The sequence below is a fragment of the Salmo salar genome, chromosome 10 (genome assembly GCF_965601325.2).
Source record: "Salmo salar chromosome 10, fSalSal1, whole genome shotgun sequence".
NCBI classification, from domain to species: Eukaryota; Metazoa; Chordata; class Actinopteri; order Salmoniformes; family Salmonidae; genus Salmo; species Salmo salar.
Genome location: NC_138300.1, coordinates 124,562,171 through 124,589,064, shown reverse-complemented (window position 1 = coordinate 124,589,064; position 26,894 = coordinate 124,562,171). Strand labels below are relative to the sequence as shown.

At 45.0% G+C, this 26,894-nt stretch overlaps 2 protein-coding genes across 5 annotated transcripts in view; both read left to right on the top strand.

Moving 5' to 3' along the window:
- The window catches only part of pnpla2 (patatin-like phospholipase domain containing 2), a 41,785-nt gene extending 32,392 nt beyond the window's left edge, over positions 1–9,393 (top strand). Inside the window, exon 9 of the mRNA XM_082957472.1 lies at positions 744–9,393. Within this exon, the coding sequence (XP_082813598.1) occupies positions 744–1,125 (382 nt within the window). The 3' untranslated portion in view covers positions 1,126–9,393. The remainder of the gene's footprint in view (positions 1–743) is intronic.
- Positions 9,394–14,381: 4,988 nt separating this feature from the next.
- Positions 14,382–26,894, top strand: part of LOC106561824 (protein phosphatase 1 regulatory subunit 12A) — a 65,109-nt gene continuing 52,596 nt past the window's right edge. For 2 of the 4 annotated variants that reach the window (XM_082957470.1, XM_082957469.1), the window contains exon 1: positions 14,382–14,815. In XM_082957470.1, coding sequence (XP_082813596.1) covers positions 14,540–14,815 — 276 coding nt within the window. In that variant the 5' untranslated portion in view covers positions 14,382–14,539. The remainder of the gene's footprint in view (positions 14,816–26,894) is intronic. The other 2 variants (XM_082957471.1, XM_082957468.1) reach the window with 1 other exon arrangement.

Sequence of the window (26,894 nt, the reverse complement as noted above, 5' to 3'; positions counted from 1 at the left end):
CTATATCTTGAGTATTACGCAAGGTTAAATTAAGTTCCTCAGTTAGGTGGTTAACCGATTTTTGTACTCTGACGTCCTTGGGTAGGCGGAGGGAGTCTGGAAGGGCTTCTAGGAATCTTTGGGTTGTCCGAGAATTTATAGCACGGCTTTTGATGATCCTTGGTTGGGGTCTGAGCAGATTATTTGTTGCGATTTGCAAATGTAATAAAATGGTGGTCCAATAGTCCAGGATTATGAGAAAAACCATTTAGATCCACAATATTTATTCCACGGGACAAAACTAGGTCCAGAGTATGACTGTGCCAGTGAGTAGGTCCTGAGACATGTTGGACAAAACCCACTGAGTCGATGATGGCTCCGAAAGCCTTTTGGAGTGGGTCTGTGGACTTTTCCATGTGAATATTAAAGTCACCAAAAATTAGAATATTATCTGCCATGACTACAAGGTCCGATAGGAATTCAGGGAACTCAGTGAGGAACACTGTATATGGCCCAGGAGGCCTGTAAACAGTAGCTATAAAAAGTGATTGAGTAGCTGCATAGATTTTATGACTAGAAGCTGAAAAGATGAAAACGCTGTCTATTTTTGTTTTTGTAAATTGAAATTTGGTATCGTAAATGTTATGTCCCTCATATCCGTTTAGGTTTTCCTACAGACACTTTTCCACATTCTCACTTTAAGCCCTTATGCCCTCATAATGTATTGAGTCTCTCTCTATGCTTCTCTCTCTCTCTCTCTCTAGGTTTTCCTACCAGTTGGAGCTGCGTCACTGCCAGTCACTACCAGCCCAGCTCATCCCTGCCAGCCTCCTCCCAAGCTGGGTGAGTGGAGGCAGTTCCTCTATCCTGGATGTTATCAGTCGTTTGGACCAGTACCAGAGGCAGCTGCTGCCAAGCTTCTTCTGTGTTAACCTGGACCTCCAGGGCTCCTTCTACACCGGGGGGCCCACAGGAGGGAGCCCAGTCCCAGGAGGGTCAACCAGAGCTGGGGAAGAAGGACCAGGACCAGCCCTGGCTTTTACATCCCCCATCATAAACCCAGAGGAGGTAGAGGGGATGGGGCTGATGATGAGGAGGCTCAGTGAAAACCACAACTCTACTGCGGCTCTTCCAGCCTTGCTATAGTAATATGATGTATGCCATTCAGGAGACACTGAGGGCCCCCTGGGGGGGATGACCATTAGTATTACAGACAGATTCTAATACCAAGCCAGGTAGACGCTGAGGGCCCCCTGGGGGGGATGACCATTAGTATAACAGACAGATTCTAATAATAAGCCAGGTAGCCGCTGAGGGCCCCCCTATTAGTATAACAGACAGATTCTAATAACAAGCCAGGTAGCCGCTGAGGGCCCCCCCATTAGTATTACAGACAGATTCTAATAACAAGCCAGGTAGACGCTGAGGGCCCCCCTATTAGTATAACAGACAGATTCTAATAACAAGCCAGGTAGCCGCTGAGGGCCCCCCTATTAGTATAACAGACAGATTCTAATAACAAGCCAGGTAGACGCTGAGGGGCCCCCCCATTAGTATTACAGACAGATTCTAATAACAAGCCAGGTAGACGCTGAGGGGCCCCCCCATTAGTATTACAGACAGATTCTAATAACAAGCCAGGTAGACGCTGAGGGGCCCCCCCATTAGTATAACAGACAGATTCTAATAACAAGCCAGGTAGACGCTGAGGGCCCCCCCCCCCCCCCATTAGTATTACAGATCGATTCTAATAACAAGCCAGGTAGACGCTGAGGGCCCCCCTATTAGTATTACAGACAGATTCTAATAACAAGCCAGGTAGACGCTGAGGGCCCCCCTATTAGTATTACAGACAGATTCTAATAACAAGCCAGGTAGCCGCTGAGGGCCCCCTAAAAGGGACAGTACACCAACGTGTGTTGTCTCATCATCGATGACACAGTGCCTTGTTCGCTAACGTTTTATTGACTCACTTCCCCATTTGGGATGCCGAGGATACCAAGGTAACCAACAAAGGACCGCTGATCTGCATCGTGTCAATGTGACTTACAAGACAATTAAAAAAACAAACTTATATATTAAAGTCATTAAGATGACTGTTGATACCAAACATGTTCAAGGACTAGGGATGTTACCGATGAACCGTTTTAACCGGTTAGCCCGCCCGAAAATACATTTCACCCGGGTCATGCTTATCGGTCTATAGGTTCCTTTTGAATAATTTTGTGGAATTAAAATTGCAGCGTGTGTATTTACGTTAGTCATCGTGCATTTTATTTGTCTGACAGGATTATCACCTGTCAGACAGCAGACTAGTTAGAGGAATATCACCTGTCAGACAGCAGACAGAGACTAGTTAGAGGAATATCACCTGACAGAGACTAGTTAGAGGAATATCACCTGTCAGACAGAGACTAGTTACAGGAATATCACCTGTCAGACAGAGACTAGTTAGAGGATTACCACCTGTCAGACAGAGACTAGTTAGAGGAATATCACCTGTCAGACAGAGACTAGTTAGAGGATTATCACCTGTCAGACAGCAGACTAGTTAGAGGATTATCACCTGTCAGACAGCAGACTAGTTAGAGGATTATCACCTGTCAGACAGCAGACAGCAGACTAGTTAGAGGAATATCACCTGTCAGACAGCAGACAGAGACTAGTTAGAGGAATATCACCTGTCAGACAGCAGACTAGTTAGAGGATTACCACCTGTCAGATAGAGACTAGTTAGAGGAATATCATCTCAGTCATTGGTCATCCCAGTCATTGGTCATCCCAGTCATTGGTCATCCCAGTCATTGGACATCCCAGTCATTGGTCAGCCCAGTCATTGGTCAGCCCAGTCATTGGTCAGCCCAGTCATTGGTCAGCCCAGTCATTGCACAACAAATAACAATTCTAAATGCAACCGCGTGTTAAAAACTTTGGTGGCTGCGATTAAAAAGGAGCTATTTTTATTTCTCAATCTCAACTCATAAAGCGCCTCCCATTCGCCATTCAGAGGCATAGGCTATAGTCATCGGCTATAGTCTGCCTACCAGCTGGAGGCAGTATAACGTAACGTGAGCTGGAGGCAGTATAAGGTATCGTGAGCTGGAGGCAGTATAACGTACCGTGAGCTGGAGGCAGTATAACGTACCGTGAGCTGGAGGCAGTATAAGGTACCGTGAGCTGGAGGCAGTATAAGGTATCGTGAGCTGGAGGCAGTATAACGTACCGTGAGCTGGAGGCAGTATAACGTACCGTGAGCTGGAGGCAGTATAAGGTACCGTGAGCTGGAGGCAGTATAACGTAACGTGAGCTGGAGGCAGTATAAGGTACCGTGAGCTGGAGGCAGTATAAGGTACCGTGAGCTGGAGGCAGTATAAGGTACCGTGAGCTGGAGGCAGTATAAGGTACCGTGAGCTGGAGGCAGTATAACGTACCGTGAGCTGGAGGCAGTATAACGTACCGTGAGCTGGAGGCAGTATAAGGTACCGTGAGCTGGAGGCAGTATAACGTAACGTGAGCTGGAGGCAGTATAAGGTACCGTGAGCTGGAGGCAGTATAAGGTACCGTGAGCTGGAGGCAGTATAAGGTACCGTGAGCTGGAGGCAGTATAAGGTACCGTGAGCTGGAGGCAGTATAACGTACCGTGAGCTGGAGGCAGTATAAGGTACCGTGAGCTGGAGGCAGTATAAGGTACCGTGAGCTGGAGGCAGTATAACGTACCGTGAGCTGGAGGCAGTATAACGTACTGTGAGCTGGAGGCAGTATACCGTACTGTGAGCTGGAGGCAGTATAACGTACTGTGAGCTGGAGGCAGTATACCGTAACGTGAGCTGGAGGCAGTATAACGTAACGTGAGCTGGAGGCAGTATAACGTAACGTGAGCTGGAGGCAGTATAACGTAACGTGAGCTGGAGGCAGTATACCGTACCGTGAGCTGGAGGCAGTATAAGGTACCGTGAGCTGGAGGCAGTATAAAGTAACGTGAGCTGGAGGCAGAATAAGGTACCGTGAGCTGGAGGCAGTATAACGTAATGTAGAGGCAGTATAACGTAACGTGAGCTGGAGGCAGTATAACGTAACGTGAGCTGGAGGCAGTATAACGTACTGTGAGCTGGAGGCAGTATAACGTAACGTGAGCTGGAGGCAGTATACCGTACCGTGAGCTGGAGGCAGTATAACGTAACGTGAGCTGGAGGCAGTATAACGTAACGTGAGCTGGAGGCAGTATAAGGTACCGTGAGCTGGAGGCAGTATAACGTAATGTAGAGGCAGTATAACGTACCGTGAGCTGGAGGCAGTATAACGTAACGTGAGCTGGAGGCAGTATAACGTAACGTGAGCTGGAGGCAGTATAACGTACCGTGAGCTGGAGGCAGTATAACGTAACGTGAGCTGGAGGCAGTATAACGTAACGTGAGCTGGAGGCAGTATAACGTAACGTGAGCTGGAGGCAGTATAACGTAACGTGAGCTGGAGGCAGTATAACGTAACGTGAGCTGGAGGCAGTATAAGGTACCGTGAGCTGGAGGCAGTATAACGTAACGTGAGCTGGAGGCAGTATAACGTAACGTGAGCTGGAGGCAGTATAACGTAACGTGAGCTGGAAGAAGTATAATTGTTTGAAACCTGAACGTTTTACTTCACTTCAAATAATGAGTTGTCTTACCTTGCTTATAAGTAGCCTTGCCAAAAAAAATCCATCCGTAGGAACGTGGAATCAACAAACTTCCTCATGCCGTTAACCAGCATTTCTCTCCTGTTCTATTGGTTTCTCTCGTTGTCCAGAAGCCAAAAGGCACAATCCTGGTCATGTTATCAACCCGTCCTAGTTGTTGCTGTTAGATTTCTCCTCTTTCTAAGATGTTCATCTCTGTCACGTCTGGAATCTCTCGCATCAGGTGTGCTGTTTAGAACTGTGGCTCACCAGTGAATTGCATTCTGGAAAATGTTTGAAAATTAGGTTTTATTATCTGGTTTAATTCCAGGAGTTGTTCAATATAGCCTTTTGACTGTGAGACGATAAGCACAAGGTCACGTATATACAGATCTCTGATTGTATTTGCTGTTGGTCACCTCATTTTAATGTTTGGAAAGTGTGTCAGTTAGTCCGTACTGAGGGTCAGTTAGTCCGTAATGAGGGTCAGTTAGTCCGTACTGAGGGTCAGTTAGTCCGTAATGAGGGTCAGTTAGTCCGTAATGAGGGTCAGTTAGTCCGTAATGAGGGTCAGTTAGTCCGTAATGAGGGTCAGTTAGTCCGTAATGAGGGTCAGTTAGTCCGTAATGAGGGTCAGTTAGTCCGTAATGAGGGTCAGTTAGTCCGTAATGAGGGTCAGTTAGTCCATAATGAGGGTCAGTTAGTCCATAATGAGGGCCAGTTAGTCCATAATGAGGGCCAGTTAGTCCATAATGAGGGCCAGTTAGTCCATAATGAGGGTCAGTTAGTCCGTAATGAGGGTCAGTTAGTCCATAATGAGGGTCAGTTAGTCCATAATGAGGGCCAGTTAGTCCATAATGAGGGTCAGTTAGTCCGTACTGAGGGTCAGTTAGTCCATAATGAGGGTCAGTTAGTCCATAATGAGGGTCAGTTAGTCCGTAATGAGGGTCAGTTAGTCCGTAATGAGGGTCAGTTAGTCCATAATGAGGGTCAGTTAGTCCGTAATGAGGGTCAGTTAGTCCATAATGAGGGTCAGTTAGTCGGCAGCAAAATCTGATCTGATCCAATCTGATCCGATCTCATCTGATCTATTTTACACCGTGTCTTATATTGACTACTACTTATTATTATCAGGGCGGCAGGTAGCCTAGTGGTTAGAGGAGGCAGGTAGCCTAGTGGTTAGAGGAGGCAGGTAGCCTAGTGGTTAGAGGAGGCAGGTAGCCTAGTGGTTAGAGAGGCAGGGTAGCCTAGTGGTTAGAGGAGGCAGGTAGCCAAGTGGTTAGAGATGCAGGGTGGCCTAGTGGTTAGAGAGGCAGGTAGCCTAGTGGTTAGAGGAGGCAGGGTAGCCTAGTGGTTAGAGAGGCAGGGTAGCCTAGTGGTTAGAGAGGCAGGGTGGCCTAGTGGTTAGAGGAGGCAGGTTGCCTAGTGGTTAGAGAGGCAGGGTAGCCTAGTGGTTAGAGGAGGCAGGTAGCCAAGTGGTTAGAGAGGCAGGGTGGCCTAGTGGTTAGAGAGACAGGTAGCCTAGTGGTTAGAGGAGGCAGGGTAGCCTAGTGGTTAGAGAGGCAGGGTAGCCTAGTGGTTAGAGAGGCAGGGTGGCCTAGTGGTTAGAGGAGGCAGGTTGCCTAGTGGTTAGAGAGGCAGGGTAGCCTAGTGGTTAGAGAGGCAGGGTAGCCTAGTGGTTAGAGCGTTGGACTCAAATCCCCGAGCTGACAAGGTAAAAATCTGTCGTTCTGCCCCCTGAACAAGGCAGTTAACCCACTGTTCCTAGGCCGTCATTGTAAATAAGAATTTGTTCATAACTGACTTGCCTAGTTAAATAAAAAATGATTTAAAGTCATTAAGATGACAAAGGAGGGATATCCCTCTTACTTATATTTATTGAGTCACGGTGATGACAACATCACTTGTTTAAGCCCTTTGCCTTTACTTAGAGCTTAAAAGAAATGGGCCAGTCACGATGATGACGCGAACTGAACCGTTCCAGATTAGAACAGCAGTTAGACGAAGGGGTTTGTGATTATATTACTGACTTCTATGGCCAGTTTCCCAGACACAGATTCATTTAGCCCGGAACTAAACAAATAAAATTATTTAAAAAAATTAAGTATTTCAATTGAGAATGAGTTTGTCCAGAATTAGGTTTACATCTAACTGGGAAACTGACCCGACTGTTTCTACTATTGCTAAGTTTAAAAAAATAGTTTTTCCTTCTTTCCCGTCTAAATAATTGAATAGAAACAAACAGTATTTTAAGCTGGAATCGTACAGTGTGACAGGGCCGTAGATACAGAAGGGTTGCGTTCTGGAGTTGGGTTCCTCCTTTTTGTTTATTCATTATTTACAGCAAACCATATAATGCTTGAGAAAAATCTTGAATATAAATAATATAATGAAAACAGATGTGTCAATGCCACTTTCAGAAGCATGTTAATAGATGCAGGCTAATAATTCATGATTCATTTATTAAAAAAAGTTGTATTTTCTGATTATTTAGGCTTAAACAAATCAACCATGCACAACCACACACAGGCTGAACACAGGCTGAACACAGGCTGAACACAGGCTGAACACAGGCTGAACACAGGCTGAACACAGGCTGAACACAGGAACACACAGGCTGAACACAGGCTGAACACAGGAACACAGGCTGAACACAGGAACACAGGCTGAACACACACTCAGGCTGAACACACACTCAGGCTGAACACACACTCAGGCTGAACACACACTCAGGCTGAACACACACTCAGGCTGAACACACACTCAGGCTGAACACACACTCAGGCTGTGTGTTTGTGTTCTGATGGAATGTGGTTATACCAGTCAGCATCCTGTCTCTACTCAAACACAGGACTGTGTTCAGCAGGGCACACCGACGCAAAACTTTTTCAAACGGACAACGAAAACAAACAAGCATTTCTTATTGGAACATTTCACTCTGTTTCAGAGTATTAGCTAATGTTAGTGTGCCAAGTGAACGACCCAGCAGCTCTGCTGTCTGGACAGAAGGCGCCAACAGACCTGAGAAAAGACCACGGACACAATAAGGGAAAAGAGCTCGGTATGACTAATGACTATATGGGACTCTATGCAGTACCTGGCTCTATGCAGTACCTGGCTCTATGCAGTACCTGGCTCTATGCAGTACCTGACTCTATGCAGTACCTGGCTCTATGCAGTACCTGGCTCTATGCAGTACCTGGCTCTATGCAGTACCTGGCTCTATGCAGTACCTGGCTCTATGCAGTACCTGGCTCTAATGCAGTACCTGGCTCTAATGCAGTACCTGACTCTATGCAGTACCTGGCTCTATGCAGTACCTGGCTCTATGCAGTACCTGGCTCTATGCAGTACCTGGCTCTATGCAGTACCTGGCTCTATGCAGTACCTGGCTCTATGCAGTACCTGGCTCTATGCAGTACCTGACTCTATGCAGTACCTGACTCTATGCAGTACCTGACTCTATGCAGTACCTGGCTCTATGCAGTACCTGGCTCTATGCAGTACCTGGCTCTATGCAGTACCTGGCTCTATGCAGTACCTGACTCTATGCAGTACCTGGCTCTATGCAGTACCTGACTCTATGCAGTACCTGGCTCTATGCAGTACCTGGCTCTATGCAGTACCTGGCTCTATGCAGTACCTGGCTCTATGCAGTACCTGGCTCTATGCAGTACCTGACTCTATGCAGTACCTGACTCTATGCAGTACCTGGCTCTATGCAGTACCTGGCTCTATGCAGTACCTGGCTCTATGCAGTACCTGACTCTATGCAGTACCTGGCTCTATGCAGTACCTGACTCTATGCAGTACCTGACTCTATGCAGTACCTGACTCTATGCAGTACCTGGCTCTATGCAGTACCTGGCTCTATGCAGTACCTGGCTCTATGCAGTACCTGGCTCTAATGCAGTACCTGACTCTATGCAGTACCTGGCTCTATGCAGTACCTGGCTCTATGCAGTACCTGGCTCTATGCAGTACCTGGCTCTATGCAGTACCTGGCTCTAATGCAGTACCTGACTCTATGCAGTACCTGGCTCTATGCAGTACCTGACTCTATGCAGTACCTGGCTCTATGCAGTACCTGACTCTATGCAGTACCTGGCTCTCTATCAGACCTCTGTATGACTAATGACTATAAGGGACTCTATGCAATGCATGTGCCAACCAATGCAGTATTCATTCTGAACCAATTGTACTGTTTCTTTGTACCACTTTCTATAGGTCAACTTGTTTTGCTAATATTTATTATTAATAATAATAATAATAATAATAATATGACAATACCTTGCTATTACAGTGTTTAAAAATGTACCACGGAACACTTGATGTCTGTCTTACTAACAATCAGCATGACTCTGAAATATACAATGAGATCCACTGGGAATTCATGGTCATAGGTCACCAGTTATTACTGCACCAGACTGCAATAATAAAAAAAAAATACTTTACATGAATGAACACATGGGATAAATATTAAAAATAGACATGTGTTTTGTTATTAGCCCTAGTATGAATGTGTTTTTATTTTATTTTTTCCATTTTTCTTATTACACACATTGGTCAATACTGAAATCAAAGAAAGTGCCAGTGAATGATATGGATGGTTCACTGCATACAGTATATGGTTTAACTGTAGATGAAATTAAATAAATTATGGTCTGGATTTTAAAATAAATATAAAAACGCTTACAATGTTTACTAATTTTGGAATTTCATGTGTCTTTAATTACTTTCAATAAAATGCTAATTCAGTTGGACTTTTGGTTTTGTGTTTATTTTTTAAATATTTTTTTAATCATGTGTTTGTCATAGGAAATTATATAAAAGTTTAACTTTCCATGACCTCTCAAATAATAATTTTCCAATTCTAGTATCTCAAGGCCCAACTGTTGACGTTACAGTACATATTACATATTACATATTACGAAACGCTTCAGTCTGGTTTTAGACCCCATCATAGCACTGAGACTGCACTTGTGAAGGTGGTAAATGACCTTTTAATAACGTCAGACCGAGGCTCTGCATCTGTCCTCGTGCTCCTAGATCTTAGTGCCGCTTTTGATACCATCGATCACCACATTCTTTTGGAGAGATTGGAAACCCAAATTGGTCTACACGGACAAGTTCTGGCCTGGTTTAGATCTTATCTGTCGGAAAGATATCAGTCTGTCTCTCTGGATGGTTTGTCCTCTGACAAATCAACTGTACATTTCGGTGTTCCTCAAGGTTCCGTTTTAGGACCACTATTGTTTTCACTATATATTTTACCTCTTGGGGATGTCATTCGAAAACATAATGTTAAATTTCACTGCTATGCGGACGACACACAGCTGTACATTTCAATGAAACATGGTGAAGCCCCAAAATTGCCCTCGCTAGAAGCCTGTGTTTCAGACATAAAGAAGTGGATGGCTGCAAACTTTCTACTTTTAAACTCGGACAAAACAGAGATGCTTGTTCTAGGTCCCAAGAAACAAAGAGATCTTCTGTTGAATCTGACAATTAATCTGGATGGTTGTACAGTCGTCTCAAATAAAACTGTGAAGGACCTCGGGGTTACTCTGGACCCTGATCTCTCTTTTGAAGAACATATCAAGACTGTTTCAAGGACAGCTTTTTTCCATCTACGTAACATTGCAAAAATCAGAAATTTTCTGTCCAAAAATGACGCAGAAAAATTAATCCATGCTTTTGTTACTTCTAGGCTGGACTACTGCAATGCTCTACTTTCCGGCTACCCGGATAAAGCACTTAATAAACTTCAGTTAGTGCTAAATACGGCTGCTAGAATCCTGACTAGAACCCCAAAATTTGATCATATTACTCCAGTGCTAGCCTCCCTACACTGGCTTCCTGTTAAGGCAAGGGCTGATTTCAAGGTTTTACTGCTAACCTACAAAGCATTACATGGGCTTGCTCCTACCTATCTTTCCGATTTGGTCCTGCCGTACATACCTACACGTACGCTACGGTCACAAGACGCAGGCCTCCTAATTGTCCCTAGAATTTCTAAGCAAACGGCTGGAGGTAGGGCTTTCTCCTATAGAGCTCCATTTTTATGGAATGGTCTGCCTACCAATGTGAGAGACGCAGACTCAGTCTCAACCTTTAAGTCTTTACTGAAGAAATATCTCTTCAGTAGGTCCTATGATTAAGTATAGTCTGGCCCAGGAGTGTGAAGGTGAACGGAAAGGCTGGAGCAACGAACCGCCCTTGCTGTCTCTGCCTTGCCGGTTCCCCTCTTTCCACTGGGATTCTCGGCCTCTAACCCTTTTACAGGGGCTGAGTCACTGGCTTACTGGTGTTCTTCCATGCCGTCCATGGGAGGGGTGCGTCACTTCAAATCAAATCAAATCAAATCAAATTTATTTTTATATAGCCCTTCGTACATCAGCTGATATTCTCAAAGTGCTGTACAGAAACCCAGCCTAAAACCCCAAACAGCAAGCAAAGCATGTGAAAGAAGCACGGTGGCTAGGAAAAACTCCCTAGGAAAAACTCCCTAGAAAGGCCAAAAACCTAGGAAGAAACCTAGAGAGGAACCAGGCTATGAGGGGTGGCCAGTCCTCTTCTGGCTGTGCAGGGTGGATATTATAACAGAACATGGTCAAAATGTTAAAATGTTAAAATGTTCATAAATGACCAGCATGGTCAAATAATAATAATCATAGTAGTTGTCGAGGGTGCAACAAGCACGTCCGGTGAACAGGTCAGGGTTCCATAGCCGCAGGCAGAACAGTTGAAACTGGAGCAGCAGCACGGCCAGGTGGACTGGGGACAGCAAGGAGTCATCATACCAGGTAGTCCTGAGGCATGGTCCTAGGGCTCAGGTCCTCCGAGAGAAAGACAGAAAGAGAGAAAGAGAGAATTAGAGAGAGCATATTTAAATACACACAGGACACCGGATAAGACAAGAGAAATACTCCAGATGTAACAGACTGACCCTAGCCCCCCGACACATAAACTACTGCAGCATAAATACTGGAGGCTGAGACAGGAGGGATCAGAAGACACTGTGGCCCCATCCGATAATACCCCCGGACAGGGCCAAACAGGCAGGATATAACCCCACCCACTTTGCCAAAGCACAACCCCCACACCACTAGAGGGATGTCTCCAACCACCAACTTACCGTCCTAAGACAAGGCCGAGTATAGCCCACAACGATCTCCGCCATGGCACAACCCAAGGGGGGGGGGGGGGGGGGCGCCAACCCAGACAGGAAGACCACGTCAGTGACTCAACCCACTCAAGTGACGCACCCCTCCCATGGACGGCATGGAAGAACACCAGTAGGCCAGTGACTCAGCCTCTGTAAAAGGGTTAGAGGCAGAGAATCCCAGTGGAAAGAGGGGAACCGGCAAGGCAGCGACAGCAAGGGCGGTTCGTTGCTCCAGCCTTTCCGTTCACCTTCACACTCCTGGGCCAGACTATACTTAATCATAGGACCTACTGAAGAGATAAGTCTTCAGTAAAGACTTAAAGGTTGAGACTGAGTCTGCGTCTCTCACATTGGTAGGCAGACCATTCCATAAAAATGGAGCTCTATAGGAGAAAGCCCTACCTCCAGCCGTTTGCTTAGAAATTCTAGGGACAATTAGGAGGCCTGCGTCTTGTGACCGTAGCGTACGTGTAGGTATGTACGGCAGGACCAAATCGGAAAGATAGGTAGGAGCAAGCCCATGTAATGCTTTGTAGGTTAGCAGTAAAACCTTGAAATCAGCCCTTGCCTTAACAGGAAGCCAGTGTAGGGAGGCTAACACTGGAGTAATATGATCAAATTTTTGGGTTCTAGTCAGGATTCTAGCAGCCGTATTTAGCACTAACTGAAGTTTATTTAGTGCTTTATCCGGGTAGCCGGAAAGTAGAGCATTGCAGTAGTCCAGCCTAGAAGTAACAAAAGCATGGATTAATTTTTCTGCGTCATTTTTGGACAGAAAATTTCTGATTTTTGCAATGTTACGTAGATGGAAAAAAGCTGTCCTTGAAACAGTCTTGATATGTTCTTCAAAAGAGAGATCAGGGTCCAGAGTAACGCCGAGGTCCTTCACAGTTTTATTTGAGACGACTGTACAACCATCCAGATTAATTGTCAGATTCAACAGAAGATCTCTTTGTTTCTTGGGACCTAGAACAAGCATCTCTGTTTTGTCCGAGTTTAAAAGTAGAAAGTTTGCAGCCATCCACTTCTTTATGTCTGAAACACAGGCTTCTAGCGAGGGCAATTTTGGGGCTTCACCATGTTTCATTGAAATGTACAGCTGTGTGTCGTCTGCATAGCAGTGAAATTTAACATTATGTTTTCGAATGACATCCCCAAGAGGTAAAATATATAGTGAAAACAATAGTGGTCCTAAAACGGAACCTTGAGGAACACCGAAATTTACAATTGATTTGTCAGAGGACAAACCATTCACAGAGACAAACTGATATCTTTCCGACAGATAAGATCTAAACCAGGCCAGAACTTGTCCATGTAGACCAATTTGGGTTTCCAATCTCTCACTTGAGTGGGTTGAGTCACTGACGTGGTCTTCCTGTCTGGGTTGGCTCCACACTTGGGTTGTGCCATGGCGGAGATCGTTGTGGGCTATACTCGGCCTTGTCTTAGGACGGTAAGTTGGTGGTTGGAGACATCCCTCTAGTGGTGTGGGGGCTGTGCTTTGGCAAAGTGGGTGGGGTTATATCCTGCCTGTTTGGCCCTGTCCGGGGGTATCATCGGATGGGGCCACAGTGTCTTCTGATCCCTCCTGTCTCAGCCTCCAGTATTTATGCTGCAGTAGTTTATGTGTCGGGGGGTTAGGGTCAGTCTGTTACATCTGGAGTATTTCTCTTGTCTTATCCGGTGTCCTGTGTGAATTTAAATATGCTCTCTCTAATTCTCTCTTTCTCTCTTTCTCTCGGAGGACCTGAGCCCTATGACCATGCCTCAGGACTACCTGGTATGATGACTCCTTGCTGTCCCCAGTCCACCTGGCCGTGCTGCTGCTCCAGTTTCAACTGTTCTGCCTGCGGCTATGGAACCCTGACCTGTTCACCGGACGTGCTTGTTGCACCCTCGACAACTACTATGATTATTATTATTTGACCATGCTGGTCATTTATGAACATTTTAACATTTTAACATCTTGACCATGTTCTGTTATAATATCCACCCTGCACAGCCAGAAGAGGACTGGCCACCCCTCATAGCCTGGTTCCTCTCTAGGTTTCTTCCTAGGTTTTTGGCCTTTCTAGGGAGTTTTTCCTAGGGAGTTTTTCCTAGCCACCGTGCTTCTTTCACATGCTTTGCTTGCTGTTTGGGGTTTTAGGCTGGGTTTCTGTACAGCACTTTGAGATATCAGCTGATGTACGAAGGGCTATATAAAAATAAATTTGATTGATTGATTGATATTCTGTGCAGCAAATACAGTTTCGCATGGTGCTGGCTAAAGTTTGTTTCTGTTTTGCCTAGGCTAATACTGTACCTTTATAATATTTGCATTACACACAGAACAGCTTATCCATGAAGGAGTAACAGCCTGCAACGCATAGTCATACGTGGGGTGTATTCATTCATTACAAAACGTTTCTTAAACGGAAGCAAACTGAACGAAACGGGAATGATCTAAATGAATATGTTCAATAGTAAATCGGTTTTTTGTTGTTGCTTTGTTAGATTCCCGTTTGGTTCTTAAAACGGTAAACGTTTTCCGTAATGAATACACCTCTACTTTTTTTTTTTTTTTTTTACTGTCCTGAAATCACAATTGGCCGACCGGAGAATGTCCAAAGTTCGGTTGGTATCCTACCGTCGTGTCGTGACGACCAGGGGGCGCAGTCTCTCGGATAGGAACTAACGCAGCACCACTTTGGCTCTTCCCGGAGACATGAACTGACTCTACCCGGGAGAGACCGAAGAAGATGGCGGCCACTGACCGTTCCCGGTCTGAAGCTGCAAAGCAACGACGGCAGGATCAGTTACAGCGATGGTTGGGGTCGGAAACCGATCAGACGGGACCGGGGACGAGGGATGGGTCAATGGGAACCGGGACGCGTCGGGCCCGGGTTCGGTTCGCTCAGGGAGCCGTGTTTATGGCAGCCTGTTCGGCCGGGGACAGAGAGGAGGTAGCGGCGCTCCTACGACAGGGCGCTGACATCAACCACGCCAATATAGACGGACTGACAGCGCTTCACCAGGTATTAAACTGTCTATTTGTGGGTTATAAACTAGTTAAATTGTTGCAGGTTGTTGTTTGGGTCGCCTAGTGGTATGGACGGGTTGAAACAATGTAGAGGTCTGTGTTGTATCCTACGGCGAAACAAAAATGTCTAGGTAACTACTTGTAACAAAGTAAACATTTTGGTGAAATTGAACATCGACAAGTAACATTAAGTTTGAAACTCAACTTTTAAATCACGCTCAAATCAGTGGGTTTGAATATGTTTATAAAACTACACAACTTGTTAGTCGTGATGTTGGAACATTGTCATGATAATTCCGTTGCGTGTGTGTTAAAGTAGATTGGTTCATCCCGAACTGTTGCCTTCCAAGTGTGTGTGTGTTCTCTCTCTCTCTCTCTCTCTCTCTCTCTCGGATGAACTGGACACAAGACAGGAAAAGGCGGTTGCTAGTCAGATGATTCCTAGCCTAACATTACTGCTTGTTTACACTGAGCTGCACTGGGGTCTGAACGCAGTCGTGGTTATATTAAGACGCCACAGAACAGGCTAGGGATACGAGTAGGAAAACGTACCTCGTTGCAGGGATGGGATCAGAGCCATGAAGGCTTCTGCATGCTTTCCTATCCAAAACAGTTGTGACATTTTTTGTTTGGATTGTTTTTTTTTTAAGTTAATTTACTGCATTTCTATACAACAACAACAACAACAACAAATGCTATTTGGAAAACAGCAAAAACAAACAACCCCAGCCAGTATCACCGTTGTAGGTTCCTTCACCTCAGTCGATCTACAAACATAGAGCCTATTAGCTATACAAGTGTAAAGTTATACCCCTGCTCTCATCAGTCGTAATGATGAGAGCTCGTCTTTGTCGACACCCCATTCAGCATTGTTCACACCCTCTTAAGCTTTAGCCCCACCTCATCTCTTTTAAAAGGAGTCACATGTGAGGCATCAAAGCCTCCTTCACTCATGCTGACAAACATACCCACGTAAAACTGACTATCCTACCAATCCTTGACTTTGGCGATGTCATTTACAAATTAGCCTCCAACACTCTACTCAGCAAATTGGATGCAGTCTATCACAGTGCCATCCGTTTTATCACCAAAGTCCCATATACTACCCACCACTGCGACCTCTTTGCTCTCGTTGGCTGGTCCTCGCTACATATTCGTCGCCAAACCCACTGGCTCTAGGTTATCTCTAAGGCGGAGCTACACCTAGCAAAGACTTATCTCAGCTCACTGGTCACCATAGCAACACCCGACCGTAGAACGCGCTCCAGCAGCTATATTTCACTGGTCATCCCCAAATCCAACACTTCCTTTGGCCGCCTTTCCTGCCAGTTCTCTGCTGACTGGAACGAATTGCAAAAATCACTGAAGATGGAGACTTATATCTCCCTCACTAGCTTTAAGCATCAGCTGTCAGAGCAGCTTACCGATCGCTGCAGCTGTACACAGCCCATCTGTAAATAGCCCATCCAACCAACTACCTACCTCATCCCATATTGTTTTAGTTTTTCTTTTCTGATCTTTTGCACCCCAGTATTTCTACCTGCACATCCTCATCTGCACATCTATCACTCCAGTGTAAATTGCTAAATTGTAATTACTTTGCCACTATTGGCCTATTTATTGCCTTACCTCCTTACGCCATTTGCACACACTGTATATAGATTTTTTTTCTATTGTGTTATTGAGTGTACGTTTGTTTGTGTAACTCTGTGTTGTTGTTTTGTGTCGCACTGCTTTGCTTTATCTTGGCCAGGTCGCAGTTGTAAATGACAACTTGTTCTCAACTAGCCTACCTGGTTAAATAAAGGACCTGTTCTCAACTAGCCTACCTGGTTAAATAAAGGTTAAATAAACACCCAAAGATTTCAAGACTGAAGGTTTATATACTACGTCTATCGCCATGTCTGTCGACGGTTGTCAGCCATTTTACATAGCAATCGCGACTGAATTCGTCCCAAAAAGTAGCTAGCAATCAGGCCTAAATACAAATGTATATTTACAGCTGACAACCATCACTGTCTGTCAACAGTGACATCATGAACATGCTATTGTCATCTGACAAGCAACTTTCTAAAACAATGTTTTGGTTAGTTTCTATCTTGTTAGCTACCTAGCGTTAAGTTAGCTGCCTAGCCAGTTCAAATAATGGCCGTATCATAGCTGACAATGTCTTAACTTTAGCAAATTCTTATTCATTATTACAGGAAAATAAACTCACAAACAAAATCATTATTTACAAGTTAATGGTGAGCTAATTACAATATCTAATTACAATATCTTACGGCTGTGAGTGTGAAGAATTAAAAGCAGGGCATTCTACCGGATAATGTTAGAACTTGGAAACTGTCTCGTTGGTCTAACGTTAATATCCTAATTTGACTTTGGTGCAGGTCATGTTCTTTTATATTACCGTCTCTGGTAAACACACACACACTATATCAAATAAAATCAGTTTATTTGTCACATGCACTGGATACAGAAGGTGTAAACAGTACAGTGAAATGTTTACTTGTGTTGGGGAGTCTGTTTAGACATGTAGCTAGCTAGCTAACTAGCTAAACAATGAACCATAATCCCAACTCGTAACGTTACTACCATGCATGAATCTGCAGGTAGCTAAATTTAACCAACTAGGTTCAATGTTAGCTGGCTAGCTAGCTGATATTAGGCTATAACTAACAGTGCAAAACGCTTTCTGAGATAGAAAATAATATTACTACACAGATCATACACGTAACGTTATCTAGCAAGTTAACAGTACGCTTTAATTTGCAATGAAAAAATGACTTTCTGAACAATTTTGAAATGTATACTATCTGAAAATGTAGCTAGCTAGACTCTCTTATACGGGATACATGGATGAACGCTTCTCCCTCTCTGTCATGGTTGCCATGGTTGCCATTAGTTTGGAGACAGGTGTTCCCTTTTCGACTCCCTCTCTGCATAATATTTGCAATCAAAAGCCAGAATTTTCTCCATCTCCTTAAATATCATACACTGCTTCCACCTGGCATTCCACCGATTTCAAAACTGGGTTAACCTCTTCGTTGCAGTTCTTCATTATATTATATAAAGGAGATGATCGTGGACTTCAGGAAACAGCAGAGGGAGCACGCCCCTATCCTCATCGACGGGACCGCAGTGGAGAAGGTGGAAAGTTTTAAGTTCCTCGGCGTACACATCACTGACAATCTGAAATGGTCCATCCGCACAGATAGTGTGGTGAAGAAGGCACAACAGCGCCTCTTCAACCTCAGGAGGCTGAAGAAATTTGGCTTGGCCCCCTAAAACCCTCACAAACTTTTACAGATGCACAATTGAGAGCATCCCGTCGGGCTGTATCACCGCCTGGTACGACAACTGCTCCGCCCACAACCGTAAGGCTCTCCAGAGGGTAGTGAGGTCTGCACAACGCATCACCGGGGGCAAACTACCTGCCCTCCAGGACACCTACACCACCCGATGTCACAGGAAGGCCAAAAAGATCATCAAGGACATCAACCACCCGAGTCACTGCCTGTTCACCCCGCTATCATCCAGAAGGTGAGGTCATTGCAGGTGAATCAAAGCTGAGACTGAAAAACAGCTTCTATCTCAAGGCCATCAGACTGTTAAATAGCCATCACTAGCCGGTTACCACCTGGTTACTCAACCCTGCACCTTAGAGACTGCTGCCCCATATACATAGACTTGGAATCACCGGCCACTTTTAATAATGGAACACTAGTCACTTTAATAACGTTTAAGTAATGTTTACATACTGCTTTACTCGTCTCATATGTATATATTGTATTTTAGTCAATGCCACTCCAACATTGCTAAATCTAATATTTCTATTTTTTTCTTAATAGCATTTTCTTTTACTTGTACTACAGTGGCATATTCCGGTAAACGGTTTCCGTAACACAACTCTGTAGCTGATTAGCAGTTTCTCAAGCAATTGAAAAAAATATGCACTTCCTCAATCAAGAAAGCTAAATCTAGATAATTTCTATTTGACTCTGTTGGTGATCCGTCTAAATTTTGGAAGACGGTTAATTCACTGAATTGTGGAAATTCCTCTCCGTCCGACTGACATCGTTATAGATTTAGATGCACTATTGTAAAGTGGTTGTTCCACTGGATATCATAAGGTGAATGCACCAATTTGTAAGTCGCTCTGGATAAGAGCGTCTGCTAAATGACTTAAATGTAAATGTTACTGAGGAGAAAAACAAATAGATAACGTGCTGATTTAAAAGCGTCACTTATCTCGGGCAGGATTTTTTTTATTTGAAAGAAAAAAAGGTGCTTTAATTGACCCTGGTCAGCCAATTGACTGCCTGTCCTTCTTCGAGTCTCTTGTTGACGCGATGGAAGATCCCTCAACTTCTAGTGAATCATTTCATTCCAACAACTTTCTACTTGCGATGGGCAAGATTATTTGTATTTTTTTTACGTCAATCTACTAGAGCTGATTGATTGATCCTTTCTTGATTCATCAGCTTTCTGGTCCTCTGCAGCATATTTAAGGCCATGATTCTATACACTGGATATTATTTTAATGAGATCTGCCCCCCCCCCCCCCCCCCAAGCACGACCAAATTTGAACCAATCATAGATGTCTATGTTTCACAAGTTTGGACATCAAAATACAGTACGTTATAGTTATACTTGACTCTACTGTGTACTTTACTGAACTTTTCTTTAGTGTCCAACTGTGGTTTGTGACTACTATGATTTCCCATTGTAGCCAATTCATTTACAGAAAATATTTTTTTATATTACTTCACCAATTACGTCAACAGTTTCTGTTACCAACACTAACTAATTGATACCTTTACTTGTTACTTCTGTGAAGTTTCTTTATCCTCGCTCCTCATGAAGATATATGGGTTTTTGTAACGGAATTTTCAAGACACAGGGCAATGTTTATTTTTATAAATTTTATTTTACGATTTTTTTTTTTGCCTCATCGCTGCGACTCCCCATCGGGCTCGGGAAGGTCGAGTCATGCGTCCTCCAAAACATGACCCCCAAGCCGAGGTTCTTACCACCCACTCGCTTAACCCGGAAGCCAGCTGCACCAATGTGCCCGAGGAAACACCGTTCATCAAGAGGAGTAAAACAAGGTTGTTCACTATCGGCATATCTATTTATTATGGCCATCGAAATGTTAGCTATTAAATTCATATCCAACAATAATATCAAGGACCTAGAAATCCAGGGCTTAAAAACAAAGGTGTCATTGTACGCCGATGATTCATGTTTTATTTTCAATCCATAATTAGAATCCCTCCACAGCCTCAGAGGATTGAGATACTTTTTCTAACCTCTCTGGATAACAACCAAATGATGATACAGTTGAAGTCGGAAGTTTACATGCACCTTAGCCAAACACATTTAAACTCAGTTTTTCACAAATCCTGACATTTAATCCTAGTATAAATTCCCTGTTTTAGGTCAGTTAGGATCACCACTTCATTTTAAGAATGTGAAATGTCAGAATAATAGTAGAGAGAATGATTTATTTCAGCTTTTATTTCCTTCATCACATTCCCAGTGGGTCAAAAGTTTACATACACTCAATTAGTATTTGGTAGCATTGCCTTTAAATTGTTTAACTTGAGTCAAATGTTTCGGGTAGCCTTCCACAATAAGTTGGGTGAATTTTGGCCCATTCCTCCTGACAGAGCTGGTCAGGTTTGTAGGCCTCCTTGTTCGCACACGCCTTTTCAGTTCTGCCTACACATTTTCTATAGGATTGAGGTCAGGGCTTTGTAATGGCCACTCCAATACCTTGACTTTGTTGTCCTTAAGCCATTTTGCCACAACTTTGGAAGTATGCTTGGGGTATTTGTCCATTTGGAAGACCCATTTGCGACCAAGCTTTAACTTCCTGACTGATTTCTTGAGATGTTGCTTCAATATATTCACATAATTTTCCTCCCTTATGATGCCATCTATTTTGTGAAGTGCACCAGTCCCTCCTGTAGCAAAGCACCCCCACAACATGATGCTGCCACCCCCATGCTTCATGGTTGTGATGATGTTCTTCGGCTTGCAAGCCTCCCCCTTTTTCCTCCAAACATAACGATGGTCATTATGGCCAAACAGTTCTGTTTTTGTTTCATCAGACCAGAGGACATTTCTCCAAAAAGTACGATCTTTGTCCCCATGTGCAGTCTAAACCGTAATTTGGCTTTTTTATGGTGGTTTTGGAGCAGTGGCTTCTTCCTTGTTGAGCGGCCTTTCAGGTTATGTCGATTTTGGACTCGTTTTACTGTGGATATAGATAATGTTGTACCAGTTTCCTCCAGCATCTTCACAAGGTCCTTTGCTGTTGTTCTGGGATTGATTTGCACTTTTCGCACCAAAGTACATTCATCTCTAGGAGACAGAACGCGTCTCCTTCCTGAGCGGTATGATGGCTGCATGGTCCCATGGTGTTTATACTTGTGTACTATTGTTTGTACAGATGAACGTGGTGCCTTCAGGCGTTTGGAAATTGCTCCCAAGGATGAACCAGACTTCAGGAGGTCTACAATTTTTCTTCTGAGGTCTTGGCTGATTTTGTTTGATTTTCCCAAGCAAAGAGGCACTTTGAAGGTAGGCCTTGAAATACATCAACAGGTACACCTCCAATTAACTCAAATGATGTCAATTAGCCTATCAGAAGCTTCTAAAGCCTTGACATTTTCTGGAATTTTCCACGCTGTTAAAAGGCACAGTCGACTTAGTGTATGTAAACTTCTGACCCACTGGAATTGTGATACAGTGAATTTGTGATACAGTGAATTATAAGTGAAATAATCTGTCTGTAAACAGTTATTGGAAAAATGACTTGTGTCATGTACAAAGTAGATGTCCTAACCGATTTGCCAAAACTATAGTTTGTTAACAAGAAATTTGTGGAGTGGTTGAAAAACGAGTTTTATACTATTAAATTTAATCCACTAGAAAAAAACAGAGCAAATAATAGAACAAATATTGTGCTATAATCTTTATGAATTATATCATAAATACGACTGGTGGAGTTATGTCATACATGCAGCTAACTAAAACATATGGAAATTACAACCAACTAATTGCGACATTTCCGCAAAAATGGAAATCGAAGGGGGGAAATGTAAGGAACTTCTCTGTCAGCTCTGCATTAAAGAACATAATTGGTTAAAGAAAATGTCGATAAATAAAAAAGTATACCAGTTTCATTTAAGGACCAAAACATTTACAGCTGTGCCATTATATATTGCAAAATAGTTTGGAAGAGATTTTCCTGTGTACTTTGGATGGTGCCCTCATTGATTTGTGTCCTTGTTTATAAATATCTGGGCATCTGGATTGACGAAAATCTGTCTTTCAAAAAAGCGTGTTGATGAGTTAGTTTAGAAATTAAAAATTAAATCTTTTTAAAATAGTCTTCTATAGGAACAGGTCCCGTCTTTCATTTAAAAAGCAGAAAACAACTAATTCAACATGCATATCGCCATGGGGATATCGCCCGCGTGGCCATGGGGATATCGCCCGCGTGGCCATGGGGATATCGCCCGCGTGGCCATGGGGATATCGCCCGCGTGGCCATGGGGATATCGCCCGCGTGGCCATGGGGATATCGCCCGCGTGGCCATGGGCATATCGCCCGCGTGGCCATGGGCATATCGCCCGCGTGGCCATGGGCATATCGCCCGCGTGGCCATGGGCATATCGCCCGCGTGGCCATGGGCATATCGCCCGCGTGGCCATGGGCATATCGCCCGCGTGGCCATGGGCATATCGCCCGCGTGGCCATGGGGATATCGCCCGCGTGGCCATGGGGATATCGTTTTATTATGATCGATGGGTTCAGTACACATCACTGCATTCTGTATCAGAATGTGGGCTGGCCCTTCTTGAAGTCTCGTAGATCAATGCATTGCACTCTTCTTGTCAATACAGCCCTCTTGCATAAACTTCCTCCACACCATACCTCGTTGTTAACCTATAGATGTACGGGCCAGAGAGATGGCTAACTCTGGAGATCCCTTCCATCTCTACCTGTGGCGACCCCCCCCTCAGTCCAGTGGGAGGATGGGCCTATGACGTCCCCCCTCAGTCCAGTGGAGGATGGGCCTCAGTCCAGTAGGAGGATGGGCCTGTGACGTCCCCCCTCAGTCCAGTGGAGGATGGGCCTGTGACGACCCCCCTCAGTCCAGTGGGAGGATGGGCCTATGACGTCCCCCCTCAGTCCAGTGGGAGGATGGGCCTATGACGTCCCCCCTCAGTCCAGTGGGAGGATGGGCCTCAGTCCAGTGGGAGGATGGGCCTGTGACGACCCCCCTCAGTCCAGTGGGAGGATGGGCCTCAGTCCAGTGGGAGGATAGGCCTCAGTCCAGTGGGAGGATAGGCCTCAGTCCAGTGGGAGGATGGGCCTGTGACGTCCCCCTCGGTCCAGTGGGAGGATGGGCCTCGGTCCAGTGGGAGGATGGGCCTCAGTCCAGTGGGAGGATGGGCCTCAGTCCAGTGGGAGGATGGGCCTCAGTCCAGTGGGAGGATGGGCCTCAGTCCAGTGGGAGGATGGGCCTCAGTCCAGTGGGAGGATGGGCCTCAGTCCAGTGGGAGGATGGGCCTCAGTCCAGTGGGAGGATGGGCCTGTGACTCTCCCTCAGTCCAATGGGAGGATGCAAGAGAATATAGTTTGTTCTGTGTGTAAAAGATGTTGTCATTGGTCCTGTTTTAGATTAAATTCCCATTGGAAATTCAGAGTAGAACTATTAGCCATTTAGCTAATAGTTCTACTCTACACACACACACCGTGTTTTACCATGTCGACCGTGTGTGTGTGTGTGTGTGTTCTGCTCTCTCAATCACTTAGCTTGAGAGGAGGGAGGGAGACTCTACCAGTAGTCTGGATTCCATCACTGTCACACTGTGACTGTACCGACCCAACATGCAGTATTTATATATTATATCCAAACACATAGCTCTGTCCTTACCTGGAGGGTCTGAAGCTCTCTCCTTACCTGGAGGGTCTGAAGCTCTCTCTCTTTTATTTAACTTGGCAAGTCAGTTCAGAACTAATTCTTATTTGTGCGCCGCCCTATGGGACTCCCAATCACGGCTGGTTGTGATACAGCCTGGAATCAAACCAGGTACTGTAGTGACGCCTCTAGATGCAGTGCCTTTAGACCGCTGCGCCACTCGGGAGCCCATCCTCTATATAGTGGGTCCAACCTTATAACGATGGATTAGACTTTCGTTTCACTCTCTTGGAAACTGTCTTGAAAAATGGTTGTAGTCACACATCTCATCTCATGCTGGCCTAATGAATATAGAGGAAGACAGGTCTGTACATCCACGCTCCTTTATACCATCTACTGAACCATTTTATCTCAAACATCTTCTGACGTTGTCAGTTATAGTAGAATTCTCTTATCCTTTCACAGCGACGTGGGTTTACCGTCTGAGACTATTTCCTCTCTAATTCTCTTTCCTGTGGCCCGTTGTTCTAACCATGAGAACGTGTCTGTGTGAGATGTGAGGATGTGGTCCTTGCACGTGTCGTGAACTGCTCTCTTCTCTAGATTTACGTCCCAAATGGCACCGTATTCCCTACGTAGTACACTTCTTTTGACTATGTAGGGAACAGGGTGTCAGTTGGGACGTAGACGATACATTGGTCTGGTCCTGCTGTCACCCTGGTTCTGCTGTCACCCAGTGCCATCCATCCCTTTCTCCTCTGTTGCTCACTAGTTGCCTGGCAACGATAATTAAATATAGGCCCTCGCTCCAAACTTTCCACCCCCTTCCATCTAAAGCCTCTGTCTTCTCCCTCTCTCTCCTCTGCCCCCTCGTTTCTCTCTCTCTCTCCCCCTTCCTCCCCTCTCTCTCTCTCTCTCTCTCTCTCTCTCTCTCTCTCTCTCTCTCTCTCTCTCTCTCTCTCTCTCCCCCTTCCTCCCCTCTTCTCTCTCTCTCTCTCTCTCTCTCTCTCTCTCTCTCTCTCTCTCTCTCTCTCTCTCTCTCCCCTCTCTCTCTCTCTCTCTCTCTCTCTCTCCCCCTTCCTCCCCTCTTCTCTCTCTCTCTCTCTCTCTCTCTCTCTCTCTCTCTCTCTCTCTCTCTCTCTCTCTCTCTCTCTCTCTCTCTCTCTCTCTCTCTCTCTCTCCCCCTTCCTCCCCTCTTCTCTCTCTCTCTTCCTCAGTCTCCCTCTGTTTCTCCCTTTCAAATCCCGATGGTGGGGACTTCAGATGAAGAAATGGAAAAACATTCTCCTTCTAACAGCTGCTGCTGCTGTCGAAAGGCCATTTCCACAATGACTGAGTCACGTGATGACCCAGTGAAGGAGCGGCGGATCCACTGGTAGAAAACTTATGCACAGCCACATTCACAACAAGGAGAACTAAAAGAGATGAGAAATGTCCTCTGTTCATTCAGCTCGTTGGCCCGTGGAGGGGACTAGAGTCCCAAATAGAACCCTATTCCCTATATATATATATAGTGCACTACTTTAGACCAGAGCCCTATAGAACCCTATTCCCTATATATAGTGCACTACTTTAGACCAGAGCCCTATAGAACCCTATTCCCTATATATAGTGCACTACTTTAGACCAGAGCCCTATAGAACCCTATTCCCTATATAGTGCACAACTTTAGACCAGGGCCCTATAGAACCCTATTCCTTATATAGTGCACTACTTTAGACCAGAGCCCTATATAACCCTATTCCCTATATAGTACACTACTTTAGACCAGGGCCCTATAGAACCCTATTCCCTATATAGTGCACTACTTTAGACCAGGGCCCTATAGAACCCTATTCCCTATATAGTGCACTACTTTAGACCAGAGCCCTATAGAACCCTATTCCCTATATAGTGCACTACTTTAGACCAGAGCCCTATAGAACCCTATTCCCTATATAGTGCACTACTTTAGACCAGGGCCCTATAGAACCCTATTCCCTATATAGTGCACTACTTTAGACCAGAGCCCTATAGAACCCTATTCCCTATATAGTGCACTACTTTAGACCAGAGCCCTATAGAACCCTATTCCCTATATAGTGCACTACTTTAGACCAGAGCCCTATGGGGAATAGGGTGCTTGTTGGTGAGAGGAGTAAAGTATTAGCCTGTTTCCCTCTCTCTCTACAGTAAATTAGCTCTAGATTTTTACAAAGCTCTAGTCAATGTTAATATAGTGTAGGTCTCATTGTAGAGTAAGTTAACTTTTATTGTTCCAGTCAACCAATTATGTCACTTTATGAACAAGGAAGTGGACCTCAAATAGCTTTGTAATTGGTTGATTTTAAAAGGAAAGCCTCTTAGAATGGCTTATTGACGGTTGGCCTTCACAATCTGAGTAAATGGCAGAGCAGGGATCTCAGACTGGAAACTGGAGTCAGTGGTTTAGCGTGAGGTCTGGAGTCGTTTAGCGTGAGGTCTGGAGTCGTTTAGCGTGAGGTCTGGAGTCGTTTAGCGTGAGGTCTGGAGTCGTTTAGCGTGAGGTCTGGAGTCGTTTATTCGTTTAGCGTGAGGTCTGGAGTCGTTTAGCGTGAGGTCTGGAGTCGTTTAGCGTGAGTTCTGGAGTCGTTTAGCGTGAGTTCTGGAGTCGTTTAGCGTGAGGTCTGGAGTCGTTTAGCGTGAGGTCTGGAGTCGTTTAACTTGAGGTCTGGAGTCGTTTAACTTGAGGTCTGGAGTCGTTTAACTTGAGGTCTGGAGTCGTTTATTCGTTTAGCGTGAGGTCTGGAGTCGTTTATTCGTTTAACGTGAGGTCTGGAGTCAGTGGTTTAGCGTGAGGTCTGGAGTCAGTGGTTTAGCGTGAGGTCTGGAGTCAGTGGTTTAGCGTGAGGTCTGGAGTCAGTGGTTTAGCGTGAGGTCTGGAGTCAGTGGTTTAGCGTGAGGTCTGGAGTCGTTTATTCGTTTAGCGTGAGGTCTGGAGTCGTTTAGCGTGAGGTCTGGAGTCGTTTAGCGTGAGTTCTGGAGTCGTTTAGCGTGAGGTCTGGAGTCATTTAGCGTGAGGTCTGGAGTCGTTTAGCGTGAGGTCTGGAGTCGTTTAGCGTGAGGTCTGGAGTCGTTTAACTTGAGGTCTGGAGTCGTTTAACTTGAGGTCTGGAG